Genomic DNA, 26,412 nt, shown 5'->3' on the forward strand with positions numbered 1-26,412 from the left:
AGCAAATAGAAAGCACAATATTTCATGTAAAAGTTCAATTCAGTTAAGCAAATTAACTTGAATGGGAAGCAACTGAGAATGAATATTTTCTACATGGACATCAAAACCGCCAGAAAGAAATGTTTCCCCATTCAAATTGACAATCAAATTGACAGCTGCCAGGAAAAAAAAAGTTAAGTATTTCAAGTACTTTTATCAATAGGGAACTATAATTAGAAATAGGTAGACAACAGAACAGTTGCAAGCCAAGGTTATGTAATCACCATCACATGGGACACGGATCGATCTTTGAAACTTGGCTATGCTGTTAAGTCCCTGGCATCAACGTGGAATTATTTGAGTGCAGAGTAACAGACACCCCTGCCCAGATGCTCCTAATTCACTTCAAGCCACCCTCAGGCATCTCCCATTTACTTCCCTCAAGGAGTTTGCACCCAATATCCCCCTCATCCTGCGCTGGGGACTCAGAGGGTTCCCCCCCTCCCTCCAGAACAGAACAAAACTGACCTCCTTTTCTACCATATGGCAGCAGATGCAGGCAAACGCTCCTAGTACCAGCAGGCCACTACATCAGTCCCAGGCAGGCATACCCTCAGCTACTAGGTAGCTAAGGAAATAGTATCACTTCCTCAGTAAAAGCTCGGTAGCTGAGTTGCCCCGTATCTCTACCTACCGAATTCAGATTATAGCTTATTTTGCCTAAAATACCCACTATGCAGCTATTCTAACTGCAATAACTTTCAAATATAAAAATAGCAAAACACATCTAAGTATCCAGTTTTATAATTTAAGTAGGTGCAGTGTTCTTTTTATCATTTTTACAACAACTTTATACTAGGAAAACTTAGCTGACTTCACTGAACTAGGCTGTTTTTTTACATCACCTACCCACTCTTCCCAAATCCAGCCTCCAGCAATAGGACCCAGCAATATTTCTGAATAACAAAACCCAAAAGTTTTCCTTTTAATGTCTTGCTTTGCATTGTTTTTCTCCTGTAATCCACCTTTCTAATTCCCCCTTCTTCTATTTCTGGGCTCTGTCCTAGAAATTCAAATCTTTAGAATATTTTAATGCAGTATTACAGTTGCACAAGCTAAGCACTCAAAGATCAGGAAATGTGAAAGTTAAGGTTAAAAAAAACTCAATTTGATCCCTTGTGCTTATGTATTATTTAAAAATGTGAGGTCACATGATTGTAGAAATATAATTATACTATACCAGGGGTTCCCAAACTGTGGTGTACCACTGGTGATATGCAAACCACTTAAAAGCGGTACACGTGCTGCTCTCTGCCAAGAACATGGCGGTGGCAGTTCCTGATTCTCTGCTGACCTGGAGAAAACAGGGAATGGATGTCTGGGCAGTGAACACCGCATTAAGCGCCAAACACTTCCCACTGTGACTTTTTCTTGCCCTGCCTAAAGCTAGGAGCTGCTGTTGTCTCTACACAGACGGGAGCGTTAAAGGCAAAGTGTATCAGAAGGGACGGGAGCATGGCTGCGGCAGCACACACATACACACAGGGAAGTCGGCTCAGATTCAGTGGGTACTTGGGTAAATGCACTCGTACCAGAGAACCACTCAGTCCTCATCTCCCCCACCCCAGGCTCTCTGGTGCTCCAGGAGAGCTCATTTCCCTGCATACCTGAGCTGATAACCCCTCCTGTACCCAGGGCACAGGGAGCCTGGTGGTACAGGCACCTTCCCCTCCATCGCTCTCTGCCTGGAGCCAGCCAGAGCCTGGCTCAGCCAGGCTGGAGTCAGCCTGAGCGGTGACCCCAGCGTCTGTAGAGCGCAGTGCAGACGCTCCTGAGCTCATGCTGCACATACTCACTGCTGCTGCCACTGATGGCCAGCCCCAAGCAAATCCAAGTTTGGGAATCCTTGTACTATAGTAAAACTGAAAAAGCAGTTAAGAGTATCAGAATGTGAATGAAACGCACTGACCCATGTGATCTGATGATTATGTGATGTCTTATTTATTATTTTGCATTTAAATAAAATGTTCTTGTGATTGCATGCTTTATATGCTTGTTTTTTTCTGACAGACACCAGCTTTTTAATTTCTTCCTTTCTGAGTAATGATATAATAAGATCCATTTATCATAATTCATACTCTGAAAATTTTCATCTCAACAGATCACCAATCTTGGTTCCTGCTTACATGTATGGGTAGCAGAAAATCAGTAAGCTCAGAATTGAGTGATGTTGGTTCCAGCAGTCAGTGTGGGGCTGAATCTGCTTGCCATAAAGCCTCAGGTTCTGCCCAAAAACTCATAAAGCCCAGACATGTAGCGCATCACAGGCTGAGAACACTAGTGGGGGGGGAGGGGGGGCTGAAAGCAGAAGGGCAAAAATTTCAGATGCCTATTAGAGGGCAAAATGATTTAATGTTTTCGGAGAATGGAGGTATTTGTTTTAATTTTTAAACAGATTGCCCCCTCTTCACTTTGATCATAAAAAAGTTACTCTTCCTATACTATTGCTTCATAATTATAATTGCCTATACTCACACTCTACCTTGCCCAAAGGCAGGCTAGGTCACTCTTCTTTTTGAGGAAATTATTTCAGATTACTTCATATTTTCTCTGCAGGATATCAGTTATATATGCTGTTAATAGAAACAAACTGCTATATACCACCTGCTCTGTTTCTCATTTATCCATGTCAGAGACCCTCCGATTAAAAATGCTTAAAATTATGCCGTGACACTGACTACACAGAAGCAAGTGGAACTAATACTGTGTATAAACCAATGGGAAAAGAGAGGTTTACAGAAACACAGCACAGGGAAGAGACATTCCTAAAAGACTAAAAAAGATATTTAGAAAAAAGCTGAAATATACAGAAGAAAACAAGTCCTGCTATAGAAAAATAAGACTAACAAAGTTGAGAGATAGTGATAGATAAACCAGTGGTTTGCTTTCCTAGCGTACTTGCATGGGAAATACCTTACCACACAATATTTATCCAGATCTAGTGAGATTCTAAAATGGAACTATATTTGCAAATTTACATGAAAAAGAAGCCTCTAACAAACGGTTATTTGGTTAAAAAGCAGTAACAGGAAAAAAAAACTTGCAAAAATGTCAGCAAGCTTGCTGTAGGATTAGGACTATTTGGAAGGCTAGATTTAGGTTTAGACTTGCACCAACCCAGAAGCATCATACAGACACTGTTTCAGATCTCTGGCATGAGTGAACACACCCATATGACAAGTACAGCAACCACCTGCGGCAAAATTGCTGATCTGACACACATCCTCTATGCTTATCCTGGACTGACAACCTTCCTAAGTAGAGGGACCTAAGGTCTCTCAGTTAGCTTGGAATAACAACCTGTACACAGCCAGGCACGCAGAGTAGCTGAGTAACGATACATTATTGCTTACCAGCACAAGACTTCCTTTTTCTTCTTCTTTTTTTTTTTTTTTTTTAAATAAATTACAAACTAAACTTTAGATGGTTTTTGTAAAGCTGCTCTTATATGGGATGTTTAAGAGACTTTTTTTTTTTTGACCTGAGCTAACACCACTAAAACCCACACAGATGCAAGATACTTCAGAAAAAAATATCAAAGATATGCCATGAATATTGTGATTTGGATAGTCGCAGCCTCGTCACACTTATTGCTGTGCCCTCATTTTTGGTGTACTTATATTTTATTGTCTCCCTTACCTGTTTTTTTCAAGCCTCATAAAGTATCTGTAGAAGATTTTACTTGTGGGTGGTTCTTTCTAAGTCACACTAACCTGCCAGCATCTCGTGACATTGTCAATGCAAACAGAAAGTTGTTTACGTGGTAAGCTTTTTACTTATACGAATATCCTTTGCTCTACCCATTACAGACAGACTGTTATATCTTCACTTAATAGAATTTGGGGATTATTTTAACACAGAATACATCATCTCAGGAGCAACACTGCTAAAAATAAACTATTTTTAGTTCTATGACAGTACTATAAATTCTTTTTTGCAGAATTCTTCATTGCAATCTGAGAAGAACTATATACAGCATCACAGGTGGGAGCTATCCCACAGCTTATGTCATGCTAATAAGCACTAATGATACATTAAATATTAGTCCATGTTGCCTTTTCACCTAAGCTTGGCATTTTCTCAAATGGCTCCATACAGAGAAGGAGTTCAACTAAGCTGACATTGGTCACATTCACTATTATCCCATAAAGCTGCTATTTCTTCCATACCCAGATACAGACAGGAACAATTACTGTTTATCATCAGGCAGGTTTTGTTGAGAAAATGGATGCAAACTTTAGGCCTGAAATAAGCCCCTTTAATCAAACTGCCACACATCAGAGTACCAGCAAATGAAATAAGAGCGTTCATCACCACACTCTTCTGGAGCTTTGATGAAATACTGCTTTGGATGGAAGTAGTGTTCTCTATCAGCTCCCAATCCAGATAAGCTGCATCCAAAATAACTACAAACTGCCTTGAAAGAGAAAAATATAAACATAATTTCACTGGAGTGAAACAAAACAGATGCTTGGGAGTTGTCCAAATATTAATACTTCTGGCAATTTAAGGGTTTCCACAGAGTTTGCAGACTATCCGTAAACACTCACGGATATTTCCTCAGAACCGATATTCCTAACTCTTTCACCTCACTGGTTTAAGATCCTTCAATCTGCAAAATCCTCCATGTTACCTAGCACCAGAAGGTTACATCCTCTAGACTCTTCTCATATTTTCCCTTGATTAAAGAAATATCAATAAATAACAGCTCCTCCTTCATACATTCTGGAGCTAATTCATAGACTCTTGCCCATTAAAGAAAACAGGAAGAGGATCCAACTCCAAGTCTGAAAGCAAAACCAGCTGAACTGGGAATACTTTCAAGATTTGAAAAAAAAACTACTTCTAGCATAACATTCTCAAACTGTAAAAGTGCCAGACTTCTAGGGTCCTTGGGCCAGATTCTCAAATTCTACAAGTCTAACTCTCTAATTTCAGTGGAGTACAGCACCTAACAATCTGCTTTTCTGTTTTGCAGTGAAGAAATCTTAATTTCAAAAGATACCCTTGCCCCAGATGTTTTCATCTATCTTCCACACACAGTCCCGTGTTGCAGTGTCATTCCTTACAGATGGAAACAGGGAAGCTTCCAGACCATGCATGAGAACCAGTAGACTAGCTCTGTGCTTCAGTGGGACAGGACATTAAGACCAGCTCCTGATGAGAAGCATAAGCCATAAATACCACAGGAACAGGACAGGATTACCAGAATACTGAATAAAAGCTTTGAGTCATAGCTGTGGGAAATTAATAATTACAAGGTTAGAGCTACTAAAGGCTTAATCTTTTACTTACAGGAAGATGATGGGAGACTAGGTAGAGTAATCAAAATGCCATTTTAAGTAGTTCAACCTCTACGTAGCCATGACCACAACTGGAACTAGTATAGATTGTGAGCTCTTTGGAAGCAGCTTATCCTTTCATTATGTTTTGTTCACTACGTAGAAAAAATAAGACCTGGTACAAGCCAAGGTTCCTAAGCTTTACCACAATTTAAGTGATCATAACTCATTAAGTTCAGCATCCTTTAAGAAAGGCCCACCAGTAAAATTTACAGTTAACATCAAATAGGGCAAGGGAAGAAAAAGGGTTGTGGAATGATGCATGCGTTGCATGTGCTGCATATGCACGTTCATACATGTGCGTATGTGTGCGACTAAAGTGAGATAGTCTTAAAAGGGTTTAAATCCTCGCAAATCTGACAAGACACCAGGAGGGATGGACCATTTTCATCTTCAGGTCAACTGCTACAGTCTAACCCTATCTCCATAATATATTCATAAGCTCATGTCTTATGGTGGAATTCTGCAGCTATTACCTCTCCCAGTCTCCGATACCTAAAAATCTTCAGCTCCTCCTCCATTAGCAAACCTGTAGCTCTGCTCTTCTCAGCTAGGAGCAGAAGTTGGCCAGAAAGTGTTGGCAAATGAGCACTGGGATCAGAAAATTTGAGTGGATATCATTACTAAACAAAAGAGAACAGGACAGAAAGAGACAGAACATACTCTACTATTCCCACTTGTGAAAATTCATGTCCACAGAAACAGTGAAAGCACACAAATATCTTTAATATTGCTCTTAATGGTACACGAAAAACTATGAAAAAATTGTCATTAAAATTAATTTAGCTTAATCTGCAACTAAAACATTAATATTAATCATATTTTTACTTTAACTGAGCAATCATGACAGGACAGAATTAAAGTTATTTGGTGTCTTAATTCTGAATGTGTACACTATTTGTACTGCTTATTACAATGAACCCTAATTCTGCTAAGAATTTTAAGGAGAGGAATGATAATGAGAACATCCAGTTACATTAAGAATGAAAATAGGAGAAACATTAGCCTCAGCATTTTTTATGGCTGGGACACATTGAAAAAGTCTCTAGCTGACACAGAAGACAGAGGTATGAGATTTTAAGTAGTTCATCTAACCACTAGAAGTTCATTTCTTAGAGTGCCTTAGAAGGTTTGGGTGCAGAGATCTGGGTGAGTGCTTCAAGGAAGCAAGATCTTGTTTCAGGAGCTACCTGCAGTAAGTATCACTGAATAAGCATCACACACTGAGTAGTTTAAATTGGCACCTAATCCAACCTTCTGCTCAGAGTACATTCAACCAGAGCAGATCTCAGTGCCATGTTACTGTTCTACTGAGGTTATGTCAAAGGATGGAGACTCCATAACCTCTCTTGACAACCTGTTCCAGTGTTTGATCACCTTTACAGTATTTATTTTTTCTTATGCTTACTGTAAAACAGATGACTGTTCTCATTCTTACTGAAAACATGTTATGCCTATCTGTCTTTAAAATGCTAAATTTAAGCAATATGGTATGGTCATGACAATACTGGAACAGTGGCACTGCAAAGACTGAGAATTCTAGCTTGAGTTTTCAGTCCAGTTATTGCTGAGCTAACTGAATACCTCAGATGAGACTAAAATGAACATCAGTTCTCAACAGGGTATCACTACTCTCAGAAGCTCTTACTTACTCACCTCATAACAAAGCCTATTACTTATTTTTAAGACAGTAAATACCCTGCATTGTTCAGAGGCACTGTTCAACTAACTTCAACATCCTTCTTTAAGGAACTAAGGCAATTCTCAAAGGTAAAACACACAGTATCTTTTATAACTCTGAAGGCAAACAATGTGTAGTAATTACCCAATAAACCTTCTGAACTTATGAGGACTCGAGGAAAGAGCACTGTACTGCTGAAGATGGAGACAGAAATCCCATGGAAACTCTCAATCAGATATATGGCTTTCCTAACTTACTAGGACACCCCCCTGCTGGAACCAATGGGTTAGAGCTTAATTAAAAGTTGCCAAATTATATCTGCATTCAGATATATGGACTACAGAATGGGGATCTGTTGAGACAGGCATCTACAAATACCCATCTGGAATCTGCCACTTCCTATCATCTCAGGATATACTGGATTGTAGAAATAGACACTGTAGTGTACCTTTACATGATTAATTCCAATATAAATTTTACAAGTAAAATTTTGCTTTAATTGTCTTTTAATTCAACAATTCATTTACATAACACTGTAGGACATACAGTGCACTACGTATTCATTCACACATGCTGCAATGAAGATATTACTGCACAGCTACAACAGTACAATTTCCCACACAGATATGGGAATAGCAGTACAGCCTTAAATGGATTATTCTTCCTAACCTACCTGAATCTTTGCGCCTGGTGATGAACTGGCCCTCCAAATCGTCTAGCTGGTGAATGACACAGCTGCGATAACAGTGCCACATTTTTGTTCTGGTTAGGATTGGCTGCAAACTTCACTGTAATGGGTTCGGAGGAACCTGGGGGTTTGTGACCATTGAAATTTGTAATTGCCTCTTCTGCTTCTGACCTTTTGTCAAACCGGATAAATGCGACCCCTCTGGACAAACCTTTTAACCAAACCAATAAAAAAAATAAATAAATAAAAAAATGAAGTTCAGGATAAAATCAAAATAATTTTGAAAACAAAAAACCCAAGAAGTTAAATATATCTATGGTCACAGCTTTCAAGTTCTCTACATTTACTAATGGTTCTTCAGAAGCTAGAGGATAAAGCGCAGAATTAACAAACAAAAGAAATTAACACATTCATTTCAGCTACAACAACCACAATGACTAATACACTTATTATAATGTAGTTAAATAAAAGCAGTCCAATGTGATAAAATTCCATGAAAACCAATGATAGACATTGCCATTAACAAAAAAAACATTATAAATCTCTAAAAAAAATTCTCAAATTTCACTCAGTTAAAAACAAAACAAAATCCCTTAGCTTTGATTATTTTATCCCTGAAAACACCTGTAAACATAAAATTGACACTGATTTTCCAAACCTAAGATGGATCCATGCCAATGGCACACTAGTTCATAGATTAAGACAAGAAGGAATAATTCTAATAACATAAACTTGTATAATGAAGATATAGATTTAAACTGCATCATGCTCATTATTTCTGGCTGTCTGGTACCTCATTTTTAATTCATTAAGTACTGATAAAAAATTCTCTCTTTGGTAACTATATAGAAACAATTATATATCTACACACCTGAAATAATTAAACACTAGTTTCTAGTTCTTGTTTCTAGTTCCAGATCCCAGCCACTGGATTTTGTTATCCTTTTCACAGAGGTAAAAGACTTCCCTTATCAGAAATTTTTTCCTTCACATCTGTTTGACTTGACCAGTCTGGAAATACTGCTTAACACAGTGAAACCTGAAGGGGTACATCTTGTTTAAATGGCATTCTGAAGTAGATATTATGGATAGAATAATTCTACGGTTCCAACTCTGCTACTTCAGAAAGGACTACTTCCCTACGCTTTTATGTTGTCTGTATTATATACCCAACGCAGGCAAACATTCAAGTAAAGTTTTGAAAAAGCTATCATAAGCAGCACAGTTGTTTACAAAAGAAAGAAACGCTATTTCCTCTATTTTACAGGAGGAAATAGAGCATAATAAATTCCTAGTTACGAAGTAAGCAAATAGAAGGGAATACAACTTATATCTTCCCCCCTAAAACTGTGTACAGAAAATACATATTTCTGTTTGGGGCATTGGGACAACCTCCATAAGTGACAACTTGTCTTGTTTAATTAATCGCATGCTGTTAAGTATGCGGAGTCAAACAGAGAAAGCCTGTTTGCTAAACCACTGCATTTTTCAAAGAAAACAACTGCAGAGCTTTGAGATGTATTCTTTACCGAGCAGAAGACCCGACGTGGCTAGCACCAGCTCCAAAACTGGTGTTTCCAACGTGATCTGAGAAGCAGTCAGCCTGTGACTAAGTTGCTCCATTCTGTACCTCATGCTGGTTGCTTCCAGAACAAGAGGCTGGACTCGATCAGCCAGTTCAGTCCGCTCTAAGTTTGTTACGTGCTCCAACACTATTGAGCTTAGCCATTCTTTGCCAGGGAGGAAGTACATGTCCAGCATACTGCTACTTCTCCACTTCCCCTGCTGTTAATCTTAATACTTCTCACTTGATCTACTGTAGCGTTCATTTAAAATTTAAGTACTGAAGAATGTGTGTATTTTGACAGACTGGTTCTCAAGAAGCTAGAGAACCTCTGCTGAGAAGGTACATCCAAAAGCACAAAAGAAAATTTGTGCCAGTTGGGACAAGACCACGATATGAAACTTATGCTTTAAAGCAAAGGCCTGGAGACATACTTGAAGGGAAGGCAAAGCTAGGCTATACATGTGTGATTAAATTTCACACTGTAAACAGAATATGTTCATCAAACAATACATAATTAAGTTTAACTGAAAGCAAGCCATATATTCTAAGTGGTCTTTTACACAGGTGACACTGAACTAGACAGCATCATGTGTCAGCACACTCAATGAAAACTAAATTATTCTTGGAGAGACTTTAATTGTATGACTTCTGCCATCTCATTTTACAGCTCTGTCATACAGACAGATGCTAGCTGTCCAAACTCCACTAGCAGCTAGCTAAAACAGACTATTTTGGACACTTACTTAGTAACTCTTTTGGACACCTATTTTAATATCTATTCATTGTGCTCTAGGAGTTTTTCTTGATTCTGACCAAAGTTTAGACCTAGATTACCAGACCCATATGGATATCCAAATTAGACAAAACGAATCCCTCTCCATCTCCGAGGCAAAGGGTAGGATTAACCTCACTCAGCTTTAGGCTGTGTGCAATGTTGGTATCTAGATCTGATCTAGTCACCTCAAACTCCTTTTATATGCAGCGACATTTACTGTATAATCCATCTGACCAAAGCAAAACACTCCAGTAGATGTGTACACCAGGGGACTAGCTCTGATATAGGAATTTAATGTTGTAGACCTTAATATTTAGTTAGATAAATCCCACCAAGAGTTGCTGATGGTCTACTCTATCAGGATAGATTCCTGAAAAAGCATGAAAGCAGTTGCCTTCATACTGCATATGAATCTTTATACTACTGTATATGAGTGATGATCTAATTCTAAAAATTTCAATTTATCTGTTCTAATATAGAACGTGTATAATCATGAAAAAGTGTAAAAAGTCCTTTCCTTTCCAAATTTATACGTGACACAGGGGCTGTTGGAAAAATGGAGAACACCTCAGGTTGCAAAGTAAGTCATACCATTCAGTTACGCAGTTTGAAATAAGAAATTAGAACTCTGAAAACACATTGCAACACTGAGTCAGGATTAACATTACAAAGGAAATCCTTAACTTTGGCCTCTCCTGAGCTGAGTGCTTAACTAAGCAACTTCCCCCCCTCCCCTCCCCATAGTTTTAAAAAATGAGATACATTCAAAAAAAACTCAGTAGGGTACAGCTAAGAGTATGAAGTTCATTCTTTTGGTTAGCAGTAACCAGAAAGGACTGTAAGACGCTTCAAATGTTTTAAATTTTCAAGAAATCGTGTGAATGAATTTCAAATTGGCACAACACACACACATTGGTGTTTCTTATATAATATAGGCTCAAATTTACCTGTAAATAATAGCTGTATCTGTGTACAGTAAAGGTAACTTTAGCCCTTTAGATTGCAAACTGATTGTCCAGAGGCAAGCACTGCCGTACTCAGCCACTACACTGACATCAAACTTCAAAGAAAGAGCAGATTTAGTAAATCAATAGCTTAGCCTGATGAAACTAATAACAGAATAAGTTATGATGTTTACACCATAACCTAGCAAAGGAGGCTCTGCAGGTCATTATGTGTTTAAAAAAAACAAAACAAAAACATATCCCATTAACATCATTTCAGTGGTTAACATCAGATGTTATGATTGGTTTGTGAAAACCTTTAATTGGTTTACGACACTACCAGCCTATGAAAAAACATATATATGCTATATCACACAGTCTTACGTTGCTAATGCAACAGTACTCACCTGTGGTTTGATCCACAAGCACACGCGAGTTGATGATGCGTCCAAAACGCGAAAACATATCTTCTACATCTTTTTGTGTCATTGACCTCGGTAGTCCACTAATGTATAAGTTAGCATCTTTGATAACTTCAGAACTTGGACGAGCATAGGAAACCTTAAAAAAAATATTCAGGGTACATACAGAAAAAGTAATTTATTTTGTCACAAGTGACTGACATTCACTGCTTGCTAACAATGCAGGCAATTCTCCTATTGGAGTTCAAAGAGGAGAAGGGGTTGAGGGGTAGTCCACAGGGGAAAACTGCTAGAACAAGAATTGAGAAATGTCCCTATATAATTCCATTCATTTGGGGCTTAGCTGATGGAAAGACAGAGGCATTGCTATGAAGGGACAGCAATAGACAATACCAATGCTTCCAGCCAATATACTAACAAACAAACATGCTGAAGAACCTCCTTGTCTGAAGTTCTGAATTGGACACCAGATCTATTAGTGACCACAGATCACTCCAACAACTCATATATTCTAAATATTTTTAAAAGCCCACTAGAGAAAATTTGAGCCAGAGTGCAATTTTCTATCTTAACTTGTGTTACTAGAGAAAGATGCAAGCATCATTTAATGATGTGATTTCCAGGACTCGGTGTACTCACTGATACGTTAGTAATACACATATATTCCCTTTCCATGATTTAAAGCACAGAAACTGTCAAGTATCTGGGAAGTAGATGAGTTCTAAACTACACAACAATCTGGAATAATCTTACCTACTGCTCGAAAAATGGTGGAAAAGGAAAAAAAAAAAAAAAAAAAGAGACTCTTTGAATACAAAGCTGTTACAAACCATGAACAGTTCAACAGTTCATTTCACTATTAGTCAATCACATTTAACCTTTCTTCTAGTTGAAGAGTAAAAAGCTTACCACCAGAACAAATACCATTCAGAATACAAGTTTATTAAAATGCCATTTTCAGAGAAGAGTGAAGAATCTATTTATCCTACCTTGATGGTTTTTGACTGGAGTCTGAGACCATTCAATGTGTTTATTGCTCTTTCAGCATCTTTTGCAGTCACATAGTTCACAAAGCCATAGCCTAAGCTGTGTCCTACATGGAAGAGTATTTTTTAAATTAATCCAAAGAAAAGATAAAATCATCACCTTCAAAATTAAATTAAATGTAAAAGGCAAAACATTAACTACTTAACGAGAACAATGAACTTGAAAAAACATAATCCACAGAGCAAAATATTTAGACCGGCTTTCTCAAGGCTGGAATATATCACATCAAATAACTCAAAGGTTCCTTCATTTGCCACGTTGAACATCCATTTGTCCCCAGGCTAAGGCATCTCTCACAAACACAAAGCATCTATTAACAACAAGAAATTCAAGTCTGAAATACTGGCTCTGAACAGTCTTATAAACTTAATGTAGGAGAAAAGAAAAACAAAAGCCAGCATTCAGCTAAGTTCATAAGTACGAACACATAAAGAATAATAGCAGAAAGTAAAGAAGTGTTGGCAAATGAACCCCAGCAAGATGACATCAGGATGCCCACTTCTGTGTGGCTTTTCCATCCCTCGCTCCTGGGAACAAGCGGGAAAAAAAAGCCTTCAGTCCTTGATACAGTCATCTGACTGATGAGCAGTATGTCTCTCAACACAGGATGAAATTGAGGAGTGGAAAAATCTTCAGTGCAGACAATTCATGCGCTCTCACTTTATACAAAGCAGGGCTTTGCTTCTCAGCAGGCATCTTCAGCTATTGGTGTTCATCTTTTTTCTTAAGTGTACTCTAAGCTCTTACAAAAATAATTTTAGAATACTACTAATACAAATCTTTAAATCATCTAAGGCAAAGGACAGGTGACTTATTTATCCTGCTTCTATTTCCAACCTCCCTCTATGCCAGTATCAGTTATAATACTGCATACTAAGATTGTTTGAGGTTGCAACTTTCTAACAATTATAGGCTCTTAGCTCTGTAGACCTAAAAAAAAAATAAATAAATAAAATAAATCTAAAATCCTTTCAGATTGTCCACCTGCAATAAAGCACCTCCCATCCAATAAAAACTGCTTTTTTCAGACTTTCTCCTTGTCTCACAGTCAGATCCATGGGATGTTCAAAAGAAATTTGTATGTGTGTATAGGAGACTGATATTTTACTTTAACAACTTTAACAATATGCTACTGTTAAGTCATTATTAAGCGCCATTATTAGGCTTGAGAACACCAGAAGACATGGCTAAAAGTTTCAGAGGAGGATTCTCTTCTGAAATTCAGCCTTTTTTAGTTACTCAGGGTGGCTCCACAATAGTACGCAGCTGGTAAGGTTTCCAGACAGTTTTAGGCAAGCGTAAGGCTACCAGGATTTTAGAAATTCAAATACACTAAAAAAAGTCAGTGCTGACATCCTCGCATCTAAAGAAAAGAACTGTATCAGGCACTGAAGATAACACCTCCCCGCTGAAAACTATACCACCAGTCCACTGCAGGAGTTGAGACCTACTAGACTAACAGTAACAAGGGACAAAAGAAAGCTCCAAATACAGGGCACAGATCGACTGCAGGACAACTGCAACAGCAGAAACGCACAAAACAGGCCAAGGAATTATGTGCTATGTTGTGAAAACATAATAGGCCAATAACTCATCTAAACCCGAATACTGTCACCGTACATTTCCCAAAACCCTTGTTGTGTAAATAGCCTCTAATTTTTGCAGTCTGCTAAAGCTCTTAAAGAAGCCAAATCCCCTTCATGTTTCTGTATGAGGAGTGAACAATACGCTGTTCTCTTACAGACATGGTGCTAGAACATCTCCACTAGCACTGCAGACTTTTGCAACACTAGACAGTTCCGTGCAGTAGTAATAGCAGATCGTTCTTTGATAGCCAAGTAAGATTTAGCAAGGAGTAAGAAACAGGTAAACACAATAATAGCAATATCTTAAGACACCAGCTTCACCTTTATCCTTCAAAGATTTATAGGTAACATCAACTAACAAAACAGAAAGTGAACATTAAAAAAGAAATCAACAACAAAAAAGACAAGCTGTGTGCACATGCACACATTACAATCGGTAGCAAGGAAGATTAAGGTATTTAGGTTCTCTCTTTCATACATACCAGTAATGGCACTCATTGACACACATGAGTGAAACAACCACGGAATCTGGGTCCCTGTGATCAAATATTCTACATATTCCCTTTTCTTAAAGGTAATCGAGCTCCTTCTTTTAAAAGGAGTTAGATTTTTGTCCTGAGCATTCAAAGTATATTCTGGAAATTCCACCCTTCCAACGCTACTCTTCTCTAAAAACAGGTCTGGCTTTATTTACATCCACCTTTTATCCACTTGTTCTTGTGCAGATACTGCCCTTTAGCTCACACATTCTCACCCTTCCAAGTATATGTTCCCCATAGTATACACAAGCAGTGATCATATCCTTTTGACCCTCTTTATTGCTTTCATCTGAGTGAAATTTTGCACCTTTTCCAGTTCAAGTTTGAATGCCTTGGGAAAAAGACAGCAAGAATGTACTGGAGCAGACAGACATAAACATGCATTAAAAAATTTAAATAAATTAAAAAAAATCTGAAAAGTCATCTACAGGATGACAAGACTACAGCAGTTAATAGATGTTCTTATACTCTCCGCAGGCATGTGACAGAGTTTCTACTAAAACCCAGTAAGTGTAGTTCCATTTGCTCTTTAGCTGTTACCAGGTAAGAAAATAACAGTTACATCTCTTTTCCTATAAGAACTGGAATATAGACCTTCCAACTTCAGTCTATACTTACAACCTTTAAATTAAGTCACTATAACATGACTTCACAGTCCTTAAGTTTTAAAGGCAGTAAACCACCCAAAATTCCCCAAATTAACTTATTTTGCTCTCAACATTTAATGCTATCAGTGTCACCACCTCTTGATCTTCAGTTAATAGGTCTGATCTCTAACCAGGGTAGGACATCTAATAAATGACAGTCCTGTCACTAAAACAGGTACGTTCCACAGCTCCCCTGACCGATGTCTCTGGGAGTCGTCTTCACTTCACAATTTATACCATCTTTCCTGCTCCTAAACAGCACAAACTAATTTCTCTTACAGGCATGCCAGAAAATATGCAAGAGGTCTAAATTTATGAAACATTACGTGCAATATCAAGTGCTTATCTCAAGTAAGGAGGAGCTGGAGGTTTCATTTGCTTTATCATGATGTAACAGCCTGCTAGAAACCTATGCAGGGGATACAAAAGCAGTACTGTTAACTCTGCACAATCTTCAGTGGATAGTAATTAAGTCAGAAATATGAGCCTGGGAGGGAAGTTTGCTTATATATAAATACAGATCTACTTAAGAGACAAAAATTTTTTTAAAAAAAGCACAAGTAGACTTTTATCTGAGTGAATAATTAACAAAATGGTCATGAAATGTAGTTTTAAAACAAGCTATTATACTCCTTCAACAGAAAGCATCTAGTTGTTTCCACAATAAAAAGCCCTTTCATGAAAGAGGGCACTCATTTTCTTTCTCTCTGTGCATCACTTGGTTTTCTACCCAAGCCCTTGCTTCCTTTCTCTGCTTCAGACATACTGCTTCAGTCAGTAAATCACTTCTTATTCCTCTCCTGCTACTGACTGACAACTCTAGTTTCACTGAAGAGTCTAGTATGAGGACAGAGCTAGTATTTATTTTCTTCTTCATTATGAACTAGCTGCCCTTCTAAAAGCAGCTAACTTGGATCTTCCCCATTCTATCCCTTTCAAGAAAGCCTGGACTTAAACCTGGCTGCCCACAAGCTCCTGTTATGTCAGGATAACTTGACACAAAGACATTTTAGCTATAAATTTTTTTTTCTGCACTGAAAAACTACCAACTGATGCAGTGTTTTGAGATTAAATAAAACAGAAAACAGAGACAGACAGACAAGTAAGCAACACAGGAAGATGAAACAAATCTCCCCAAGTGTCACTCAGGGGAGAATGTGCTATCTTAGTTTAAATATGTATGAATGCGTCAAATATCACATACAGATACCAAAGTATTTCTCCCTTGCTCCAGCCCTCCACTAAAGACACAAATGATACAGCCCAGCTGTTCTGAAAACAAATGCATCAGAGGCTAAAAGCCCAGAGTCTGAAACAAAACTATTGTCCTGATCCCATTCCCCAAACACCCAGCTCTCCGCTACCATTAGCTGCTCTCACATAAAGGGCAAGTTCCTCTCTTTGCCTTCCCAGCGCCTGTATCCATCCACAGCAGCAGTCCAGTTGTGAGCTATCCCACCACACCTCTCCAACCCCATGAGATTGCAGCCCTGCAACTGCACGCAGACTTCTAACTCTGCGTGTGCATTACTGTGCAGCCACTTCAGAGAGGCAGACACTCATGCTGATTTCCCAGAAAACTTTTGAAAATTGTACCCATGCTGTCCTGTAGGTGCTCCCTTATCAATATGCATATGCTTGAATTGGGTCGCGTTTAGCCCTGTTGATGATGATGATTACAGGGTCTCTCCTGTTCAGATCAGCCTGTTCACTTCACTTGCCAAACTGATCCGCTGCTTCCTCCCTTAATTGTTGGTCATCTCCCTTCTCTGTTGTTTCTAATTTAAAGCTCTCTTCACCAGGTTGGCCAGCCTGTTAGCAAAAATGCTCCCACCACACTTAGGTGCATCCTGTCTCTTCAGAGCAGTCTTAGATCCTCAAGGAGGCTCCCACTGTCAAAAAAACAAAACCATGTTGCTGACAAGTTGTGCAAGCAGCTGTTTATGCACAAGATCCACTCACTCCTCCTCAAGCCCCTCTCTCACTAGCAGGATCAAGGAGACACTACCTACCCCCCCACCCCATCACCCCCAGAGCCTTGTAGTCATGTTTGACACAGTGCAGGTCCTGGTCATATCATTGATGTTCTTGTGGAAGAACAGCAGGAAGTAACAGCTTGAGTGTTGGACAAGCTTCAGCAGTCTTTCCACAGCGTCTTACATCTGAGCCCCCGGCAAGCAGCAGACTTCCCTAGACAACACACCAGATGGGAGGGTCCTCCATCCCCGACACGTACTCTGCCACTATTCTCATTGCTTCCTCCTGGTGTTGCAGTGCGCCTTGCAATCTGCTGGCTTGGAAGCTTCATTCGACAGAGCTCCCAGCCGCCTCTCTGCTATGAGGGTGCTGAACCTACTATGTAGCTGCTGACCTGCAAGCAGAGCAGGAGCCTTCTTCCTGGTGCCAGAAATCACTCTTTCCAGCCTCCAGCATTGTGGGAGTTTTCATTTCCCAAACAGATAAGCACAGACTCTGCACATCTCTCCTTTAGCACAGTTAGGGTTTCAGGCTCCTGAAGCTACAGGGTCTCAGAGAGAGATCTAGTAAATCTCTTGTGCCCCCTGATGCTGTGCAGTCTGCTGACATCCTCACAAGCAGCAGCTGAACAGTGCTTCACATTTGCTGATCAGCAGTCAGCTGGAATAAAAGTTCTAAACCCCTCTGGCTCCAAGTCAAGCTGACAGAGCTCCTTAGAATTGCTAGAACTTGCTAGAAGTCAAGGCCTTCTGCAGTTGTCCTTTCTCCACAGCAGCAGGTACTTTGAAGTTCCTTGAATGTTTTCAGAAGTCATTCAATGATTCCAGAAGAAGGCTGAAGAAGATCTAGAATCCAGGAATTGCTGTGCTTATTCTGTTGTGTTCATTTGCTGCACTTGGAAGCTACCTACTAAAAAGAAGTCCAGGATTTGTCCACTGCCCCTGGGAATACACTGATTACTAAATGCAGCTGAAAGGACTCACTCAAGTTAAACACAGCCATGTCTGAAAATGCTTAAGAATGCAATACACAAGTTAGGGTGCTGTTCTCTCCATTTTCTATCTTTTCAGTATGATCTGGAAGAACTGAAACTACAGCAGCAACACTGCACTGTCTAGTGTTCAGCTACTAGATCCAAGCTTCTCTGTAGAGATTCTGCAAAAATAAAAGTTATCCTGTCTCAAACAATAGAACAAATGCATAATCAAACTTCTGTCAACTACTATACAAGTTCATGTTTACACAAAGAAAATTCATAGTAAAGAATGCAATCTAACACTAGCCTTTTTTTTTTTCCCTCTCTCCTGTAGTTCTAGTTTCTTGCAAACCTGTCATGGCTCTCCATGGGGTCAAACACACACAATTGATGGCATGAAGAAAACATAACTCTGCAACAAGACCATTTTCAGGGGCAGCCAGACATTGCATTGGCTTAGAATGCAGCTTTACAGTACAGATGAATCTTAATGCAATCATGAAAGAAAAACAGTAAAGTGGTATTTTTAGAAGATTCTTGTAGAAGCTGATTCTCAGTTACTGATACTCCAGAACTACTAGTGAGCATGAAGATGACTGGGAATTGCTGCTAATAGTGTTGCAAGTGAATGAAAAAGAGCTAGTGAGGTAGAAAATAAAATGTTAAGCGGTCTAATTTCCAACCACTTTCATGAAAAGAGTTTACATCACATTGGAGACTTGTAGGCAACATTGCAACAGAAGTTTTACTTCCAACTCTCCAGAGGATTGTTAAGAAAAAAACTCAAGCACACAGGCACATATTTTGGCTTTAAAACTTGACAGAGCTGAGTAGCTTAGGTCAAGTTAGGCAGACTTTACCAGAGTACACGATGCCACAGGAGACAGTGTGAAGTACTCTCAGACTTCAGGTACTGCTGTGTCTTGTTCTGCATTTAAAATACCTTCACCCCCCCCACACACAAAATTATGGCCTAAGATGTAGGTCAGCAGTGTCATTTGATGAACAGCTTGCTGTCATTAAAACAAGTAGTCTTACTTGCAAAAGTTGCCTCAAACTGTACAATAATACCTCAGCTAAATACTCAGCTATCAAAACACTCAGAAACTAATCAGTATTTTATGGAACTATTTCATCATGACTTTATACATACAGCCCACAAGCACATTTAATTAGAGGACTTATGTGAAGCTTCAGCAACGGTACTTCCAGAAGAAAACTAAAGATGTGAATTGGAGAAGCCATCCTGGAAGTAAATTTTAAAGTTTCTGGTTACTCTCTTCTCACTTTTACTTTCAAACACATAAAATAAAGTTACAGAAGTTGCTAAACACAACACAAAGAATTCTTACATGGTTCAAATTTCATGCATTAAAAAAAAAAAAAAAAAGCAGACACTAAAGTAGCTTCAGACGTGGTCATTATGGATTAGATACTGATCTCAATCAGTATTGCTAGATTCTGAAATACTAGACTAAGCATGTACAGAAGATGCCGCAAGGCAATTGCCTACACACTCAGGACAAACAAGCATGAACAACTAGATAGCAGCACAAATCCTTATAGTTACAGGAATAACCACACTGTCCCCCTAAATCAAAGGGTCACTGGATTCTGAACAATAACAAGAAACTGTAACTGAAGATTTTAACAATGCAAGGAATTAAAGTATCTTTACAGAGCAGACAAAAAGCACCTACTTCTAAATAAATTTAGCTCATGAAACCTGCTGTTCTGCCAGCACCTGTTTTCAAAGAAACATTAAGTTTCATAAATCTAAAGACTTCATTCCTCACTTTTAATGCTATTACTAACAGTCCCGTTTGTTGTAGGCCTTATCACTCTTCAGGAACTTAACTGTAAGTTCGTCTATCTCAGACACATGCCACACATTTATTTTACTGATTGAAGGATTTTGTTTGTTTGTTTGTTTGTTTTTGAATATTCAGAGCTTATGTAATATCAAAAAAGCTCAGGCTACAAGAAGAATAAGTCAGCTAGAGGCCAAATTCAGACTGGCTTAAATATGCATGCAGATGTTCAAATTTAGGAATTTACTTATTGTACTTCTTAAGTATAGACAAGAAGAGTCATGAATTCAACCTTAGGTATCCTATCTTCCCAGTACTCTATTTCTAGTCTTAACATTACTCTAGTTACATGCATTCTCATCAGTAGTTGCATTACACATACGCGAATATTGAATAACTCTATATCAAATTGCATACAATCAAGTGTTCAGTTGTGTATTCTGCTACAAGGTAGAAGTTTCTTATGTACTAGATTATACCTGCAACTTTGTCCCGAATAAGTTTTGCAGATTCAACTTCGCCAATACTGCTAAATAGACTCCGTAATTCATCTTGCGTCATGTTCTGAGGGAGGTAGTTCACAATTAAATTTGTTCTACCAATGTCATCCCTGCAATCTTCAGCCATGTGATCTTCATAACCATTAGACATTTTATATTATATCTGCAAAGAGAAAAATTCCAAGTAAGTTCTAGATCTTTCAGTTAGCCAAACTTTCTCCATCTGAAATAAGTTTGAATGTTTATTTTAACAAAACTGAGAACAAGCATTTCAACTGTATGCATTTTTTCACTTGCAAAACAAAACATTGTTTGTGAAAATCCCAGAACAATTCACTCTTTCAAGCTAACAAGCACGATATTTTACAAAATCACGTACCGTTGAAGAGCTCTCAAGTTTTTACATAAATAGGAAGAATCAAGACAGATTTTGTACACATTCCTATAAATAGCAAAGTATTTACAAGAGTAGAGTTAAAAATCAGCTTTCCAATTTCCGAGCATTTGATTTGACAAATGCCAGAACTCAAATTGCCATGCCAACCTTAATCCCAACTTTCTCGGAACTCTAAAAAGGCAGAAAGAGCAGGAGCAGCCAGATCTGCTTGACCCAGTTCAGTATCTCAACTGCAGGCCATTTATCTTCCAAATGTTTTCTCCTTTCCACACTGCTTGTTTCACATCGTAAGGCATCGTTGTTAAATGGTAGTCTTTGAGTGACTACTTAGTTGTACAGATGAAATAGATCAAGCTGCAGTGAACATTAACTTTGGTGCTTCCTGAGTATTTCTTACAGCTTTTATTTTAGCACCATTTTAAAGAAGGCCTTCAAAAAATATCCAGAAAATCTAATCACATGGAGATACTCTGCATTAACCATCAGCAGTGTCTGAATCTGAAGTTCCATATCCACAGAACATTCACAAATTCATCTTAATCATAACAGACCCAAGCTGCTCTTTCTTCATGGTCTGCCAGAATGGTAGGGATATTAAAAGTGTTTTTACAACTGCTCAGAAATATTCAAAGGTAGGATCACTAAACTTTATTCCTGTGGGAGGAGAAAAAAAGTTTACAGATTCAGGAAGCCCAGACTGGCATATTACTTTTGGAAACCATCATCATTAAGAATCCTATTTGATGTGTTGTGCCACACATGATGTGATGTGTTGATCTGTTTCTCCATTTTTTTGGAGCATATTTGTTCCTCCTCTCACTTAGACAGGGTTAAACATCTCCTGCTCCAAGATAAGATTCATTAAACCAAGTTACATTAAGAAAAAGTAGTTAAAAAAGCATGGAGTTGAATCTTTGTAATACTTCCTCTCAGCTTCACACAAGTCACAAAAACTACTTTTCCTCTATAAAGAGCAAGTAGGTTCAACATCTACAACATCAGTATTAGTGTATGTTAACACAGAATCCAAGTACTTTGACCCACTAACAGCATATAGACACGTCAACTTACACATTAAAGCTGAAGTAACGTTCGAGTTTCCAATTCACTCTCCACTGGTAAGAGGGAAAAAAAACAAAGACTCCAAGAATTTTTTAACCCAACTCTAATATATTTTTTTCTTTTCAGTTTTAAAGTTAATCCCTGAGAGAATTCAAAACTTTTTATAATCCAGAGTGGTCACTCCAGGAACATCATCCAGAAGCATGCAGGGAAATGTAGCTGTATATAGCTAAATTGATAGTGCTTGCTGAACTCCGTTCACTAACTCTGTAAGTTCAGATTCATACCAATATTTCCAGAATAAAAATAAATGAAGGCTTCACTTGATGCAAGAGATCCAAATGTAAAGTATACTGATTCATTAATATCCAACGAAAATATTAAATACAATCAGCCTAACGAGAAATTCAAGTAGCAAGCTTACAATTGTTTAACACAGTTCTAAAAGATTAGCGCAAACCTCTCAAGCTCAACATAAAATCTGAACCTGGCTGTGAAACTCAAAGCCATCACAGAAGAATTAATTGCCATAGGCCCAAAGATGACATTTTCTATTTAACAGGATTCCCATGTACTCTCTTGGCCAAAAAGTATAAGGCAAGATGCTATAAGTAACTATTATCAAAATTCTTCTAGTTTCAGTTTGCTGACAAGACTATCTAACATAGGTATCACTACTAGTGTTAATCTCTCCTGAGGAAATTATCAACCCCAGCTGAATTAGAACAGTTTAAAATGTTATTGCTTCTCAGCTTCCAACACAGTGTGACATCAGGTGTTCAGCATATACAAAAGCTACTAGCTCATTTCAATGCAGAGTGAGCCAGCAAGCCTTACAGTACCATTTGTGGTTAACAGTAGTTACATTTGACAAATTAGTTTTGCATTAAGACCAACCAGAAGCAATCACACTTACCAGGTATGCTCCTTAAATAAGGCAATTTTGCGTTACAACCAGAAACAGCATATGCGCAGTGTATAGTACCAGCTTGCAGATTTTTGTGAAACTACAGCCTCCACTGGGCCCTGTGCTAAGAGCCTGAGCAGCAAAGGTACAGTGCTTTCTTCTGAGGATTAGGACCTGCTAGAGAACAAACCTTTGCCAGAGATTGCACCACTACTGATACCTAGAAGCTGAATAATGGAAAGTCGGAAAAAGCAACTAGAAATCCTAACTCTGGAAAGGAAATTCTGCCCTTAGTTAGGATGTCAACTTTTAGTCCCTTTATCAGTAGCTATTAAGTCACGCTTCACATTTGTTTAATACTTTCTTTCTGTAAATGTCAAATATTTTTATTAGTGAAAATACCAAAGTATAACATTTCAGAATAAAGTAGCACTAGACTTATTTTGTTTGAGGTTCAGTACATACAATATAGATTTAAACTCGATCTGTTATTTTTGGATATGGTTTGATTCAAACTAACAGATGGCAGCTCAAGGAAGGAGAGGTCTTGCTCACTCCTCACTGCTTGTGTTGATGCCTGGAACAGAAATGGGGGGTAAAAGGCTGAGCAGCAACCCCTTCTGCTCACAGGATAACCAATTTGAACTGTGAAAGCAGTGGAAAAACTACCCTGGAAGGAAAGCAGTTTTTGCTGTGTCAGCAGTTCTAATCTGCTTACCTTACAGCAAGATAAGCACCACAGCTCATACCAAAGGAGAGGAGAGCAAGAGAAGGAACTGCAAAGCTCAGAGCAGAAGAAAACTTCCCCATTTTGATAATTTCAACCTGTCAACTTGACTCAGCTGTATCGTGAAGTTACACCATTAAATACAAGTTCCCTTCCAATTCTGTCAGAGCACAAACTCAAGAAATTGGCCTATTCTGTTAAATGACACTCAAACAGCTGAGCCTTCTTTGTTCAACATATCTGAGCTATAAAACCACACAAGTTCTCAAAAATGTTTTAATGGAAAGAAATTTTGGTTGCCTTTGTTCTGTGCAAAATTCAATGAAGATATGTGCAATACACCAATAGGCTGATGAGTCTGAAAACTGTACAGTATAGACTATCGAATAAGCAAAGGAAGAAGCATTGATTTTTTTTCCCCTAACTCTGCATAATGAAGGTTCAAATTTCCTTCACACTCAACCAGTTTGCCCAAGACTCAACAAATCCTTGCTGATGCCAAGATTATTTTCCTGCCAAGTTTAAAGTTGCCATACACATTAATTTCTTCCAAAAACAAAGACTTTCTAATCTGTTTTCCTTATCCTTCAAGTACAAGGTATCTGTAACAGCTGCCTGAAAGAGGAGGCACCACAGACAGATACCAAGCATAAAAAATTCCAAGGCACACCATAATGGCAAGCTACCAGACTTTCATCTGGCATTAAGTAAAACTGACAGGAGTTTGGCAAGTGGCTATCAACTTTAAATCATTTCACCACAGTTTCTAGTCTCAGCTGTCTGCAATACTTACCATCTATATTTCCCTGTGATAAACAAGAAGTGCCTAAGGCATTGTTGATTCAGAAGCAATTAGAACCGTGAAGGAAGCCTTCCATCTGCTTTCCTTCAGAAATTAGAAAAATTACAGGAAGCCTTCACATAAAGGCCTGGCAAAAAAATTTGTGGGATACCAGTAACAAAGCATGCGAGAACGATAAAAGAGTAGTTGAAAAGAGGAAAAGGAACAGAGTACTGGAGAGGAGGGGGGGAAAAAAAAAAAAAAAAAAAGGGATTGTTCCTTGCTTTCTCATCTTTCACCAAACACTTGCAGAAGCTACTACAAGATGAACAGACATTTTGTGGCCATCCTGGAAGTTAGTGGGACACCACTTCTTCCACTGGTGGTTAACAGACCTTGTACCAGTGAGAATAGAAACAACCCCTAAAGAACTACCATCATTTATATACTAAAATCAACTCCCCAAAAGAAAAAGGGAATATCAAATGGTCGGTATAGCTAAAAATCAACAAAATTACATTAGAAATCTCAATTTTTAAATTCTGCTCCCACTAAAATATGTTAAGGGATGAAATACAGGGAACTTCATGATCTTGCTTAATCTATCAAAGAAGGAATGATCAAAAAATATCAACAGATATGCCAGGCAGTTCAGAATCAGGCCTTGCAACTAACTTCCATCTGTAACTTCACTAAACGAAATCTGTCAATCCACATTCACATAAATCAGAAGCCTGAATATGCACTTAAATTCTCAGTGGAGGAAGGGAAGAAAAGAAGGTTACGAACTCCACTCAGAAGGGCTATTCGTAACGAGGTTGCCTAAGTACTTCACAGGCTTTCTAAAAAACACCTTCTGTTCCAGGTCCTGAAAAACAGGAAGTCTTGCAACTAACTTATACCATGGTAAAAACTAACTTATACCTAAAATGAGAATTTACCTACAAAAAACAAATCCTTTAGAAGTATGTTTCACAGGGCAACTTTCTTCTTCCTTAGGCAAAATGAATAGACACATTTTAGGCCCTTAGGCTCACAAACTTAAGAAGCCAAGAATGCATCCAGTATCCAACAAGAAATATATATTCCATTATTTTGGAGGTCCTCAAACTCACATAACTCAGCACTTCATTACCTGCTGCAAAGACTGCCCATTCAACAACAGTAGGGTCCGTACTGTCAGGGACTGGATTCAAAAGCTCACCTGTATTTTTCCTAGGCAACATCACATTTACCATGAAGATCACCATCTAACAAAGCTTCATAAAATCCCTAGTCCAGAAGGCTTGAAAGGAAATGACAAGTAGTTCTTCCAACAGATCAGTAACTGCTATTTCCAAACGAAACTCAGCATCTCCATCTAGGATACCATTAACATCTTTCATTGTGAAATGTTTTCTTCTTCCTGAGGCGATAACCTAAAATAGGTACATCCTCAAGAAAGATAACTGCCTGCCTTCAAGACCAAACATCATCTTTACAGGTCTCCAAAGGCACTAGACCACCACTGGGATGACAAGAACTCAAATGCAGACACGTAAACAGATTATAGATGACAATACGAGCACTTCAGCTACTGCAGAACCTAAGAGGATAGGAAATTCTCTCAAGAGTCATGAGCTCAGTGCTGCTCCAAGCCAGAAGTTACCAGCTTCATTATAATCCAGGCAGCAGCTCTTTATCAATCCAGCAACTGGCCTATCCTCATTGATGCAATATATTTAGACAACTATATAGACGTATACAACAATACAGACAATTTAGCCTTGGAGTAAGACCGTACAGCACTGCAGGTGCACAGGTAAGCACTAACACTGCCTATGCTGAATGCAAGAAGGTCAAGCTACCTTGAATGTATTTTTTGGCTTTTATGTCAGAAGTACATAGACTACACCAATGTATAACACTCGGCCAAAAAGAATTAGATGAATGCCTGGAAAACCAGGAACAGACCATAACGAGTAGGGCATGGTTCTCAAAACACAGCTGAAATATGC

At 38.5% G+C, this 26,412-nt stretch overlaps 1 protein-coding gene across 2 annotated transcripts in view; it reads right to left on the bottom strand.

The window, feature by feature from the left end:
- Positions 1–26,412, bottom strand: part of ELAVL1 (ELAV like RNA binding protein 1) — a 33,644-nt gene that overhangs the window by 1,541 nt on the left and 5,691 nt on the right. The window contains exons 2-6 of one of the 2 annotated variants that reach the window (XM_062596520.1): positions 20,521–20,704; positions 12,448–12,551; positions 11,444–11,597; positions 7,736–7,961; positions 1,220–1,333 (exon numbers count right to left, since the gene is read on the bottom strand). In XM_062596520.1, the coding sequence (XP_062452504.1) occupies positions 1,220–1,333; positions 7,736–7,961; positions 11,444–11,597; positions 12,448–12,551; positions 20,521–20,692 (770 nt within the window). In that variant the 5' untranslated portion in view covers positions 20,693–20,704. The remainder of the gene's footprint in view (positions 1–1,219; positions 1,334–7,735; positions 7,962–11,443; positions 11,598–12,447; positions 12,552–20,520; positions 20,705–26,412) is intronic. The other variant, XM_062596521.1, reaches the window with a different exon arrangement.

This window comes from Rhea pennata, chromosome 27 (genome assembly GCF_028389875.1).
Source record: "Rhea pennata isolate bPtePen1 chromosome 27, bPtePen1.pri, whole genome shotgun sequence".
Taxonomy (NCBI): Eukaryota; Metazoa; Chordata; class Aves; order Rheiformes; family Rheidae; genus Rhea; species Rhea pennata.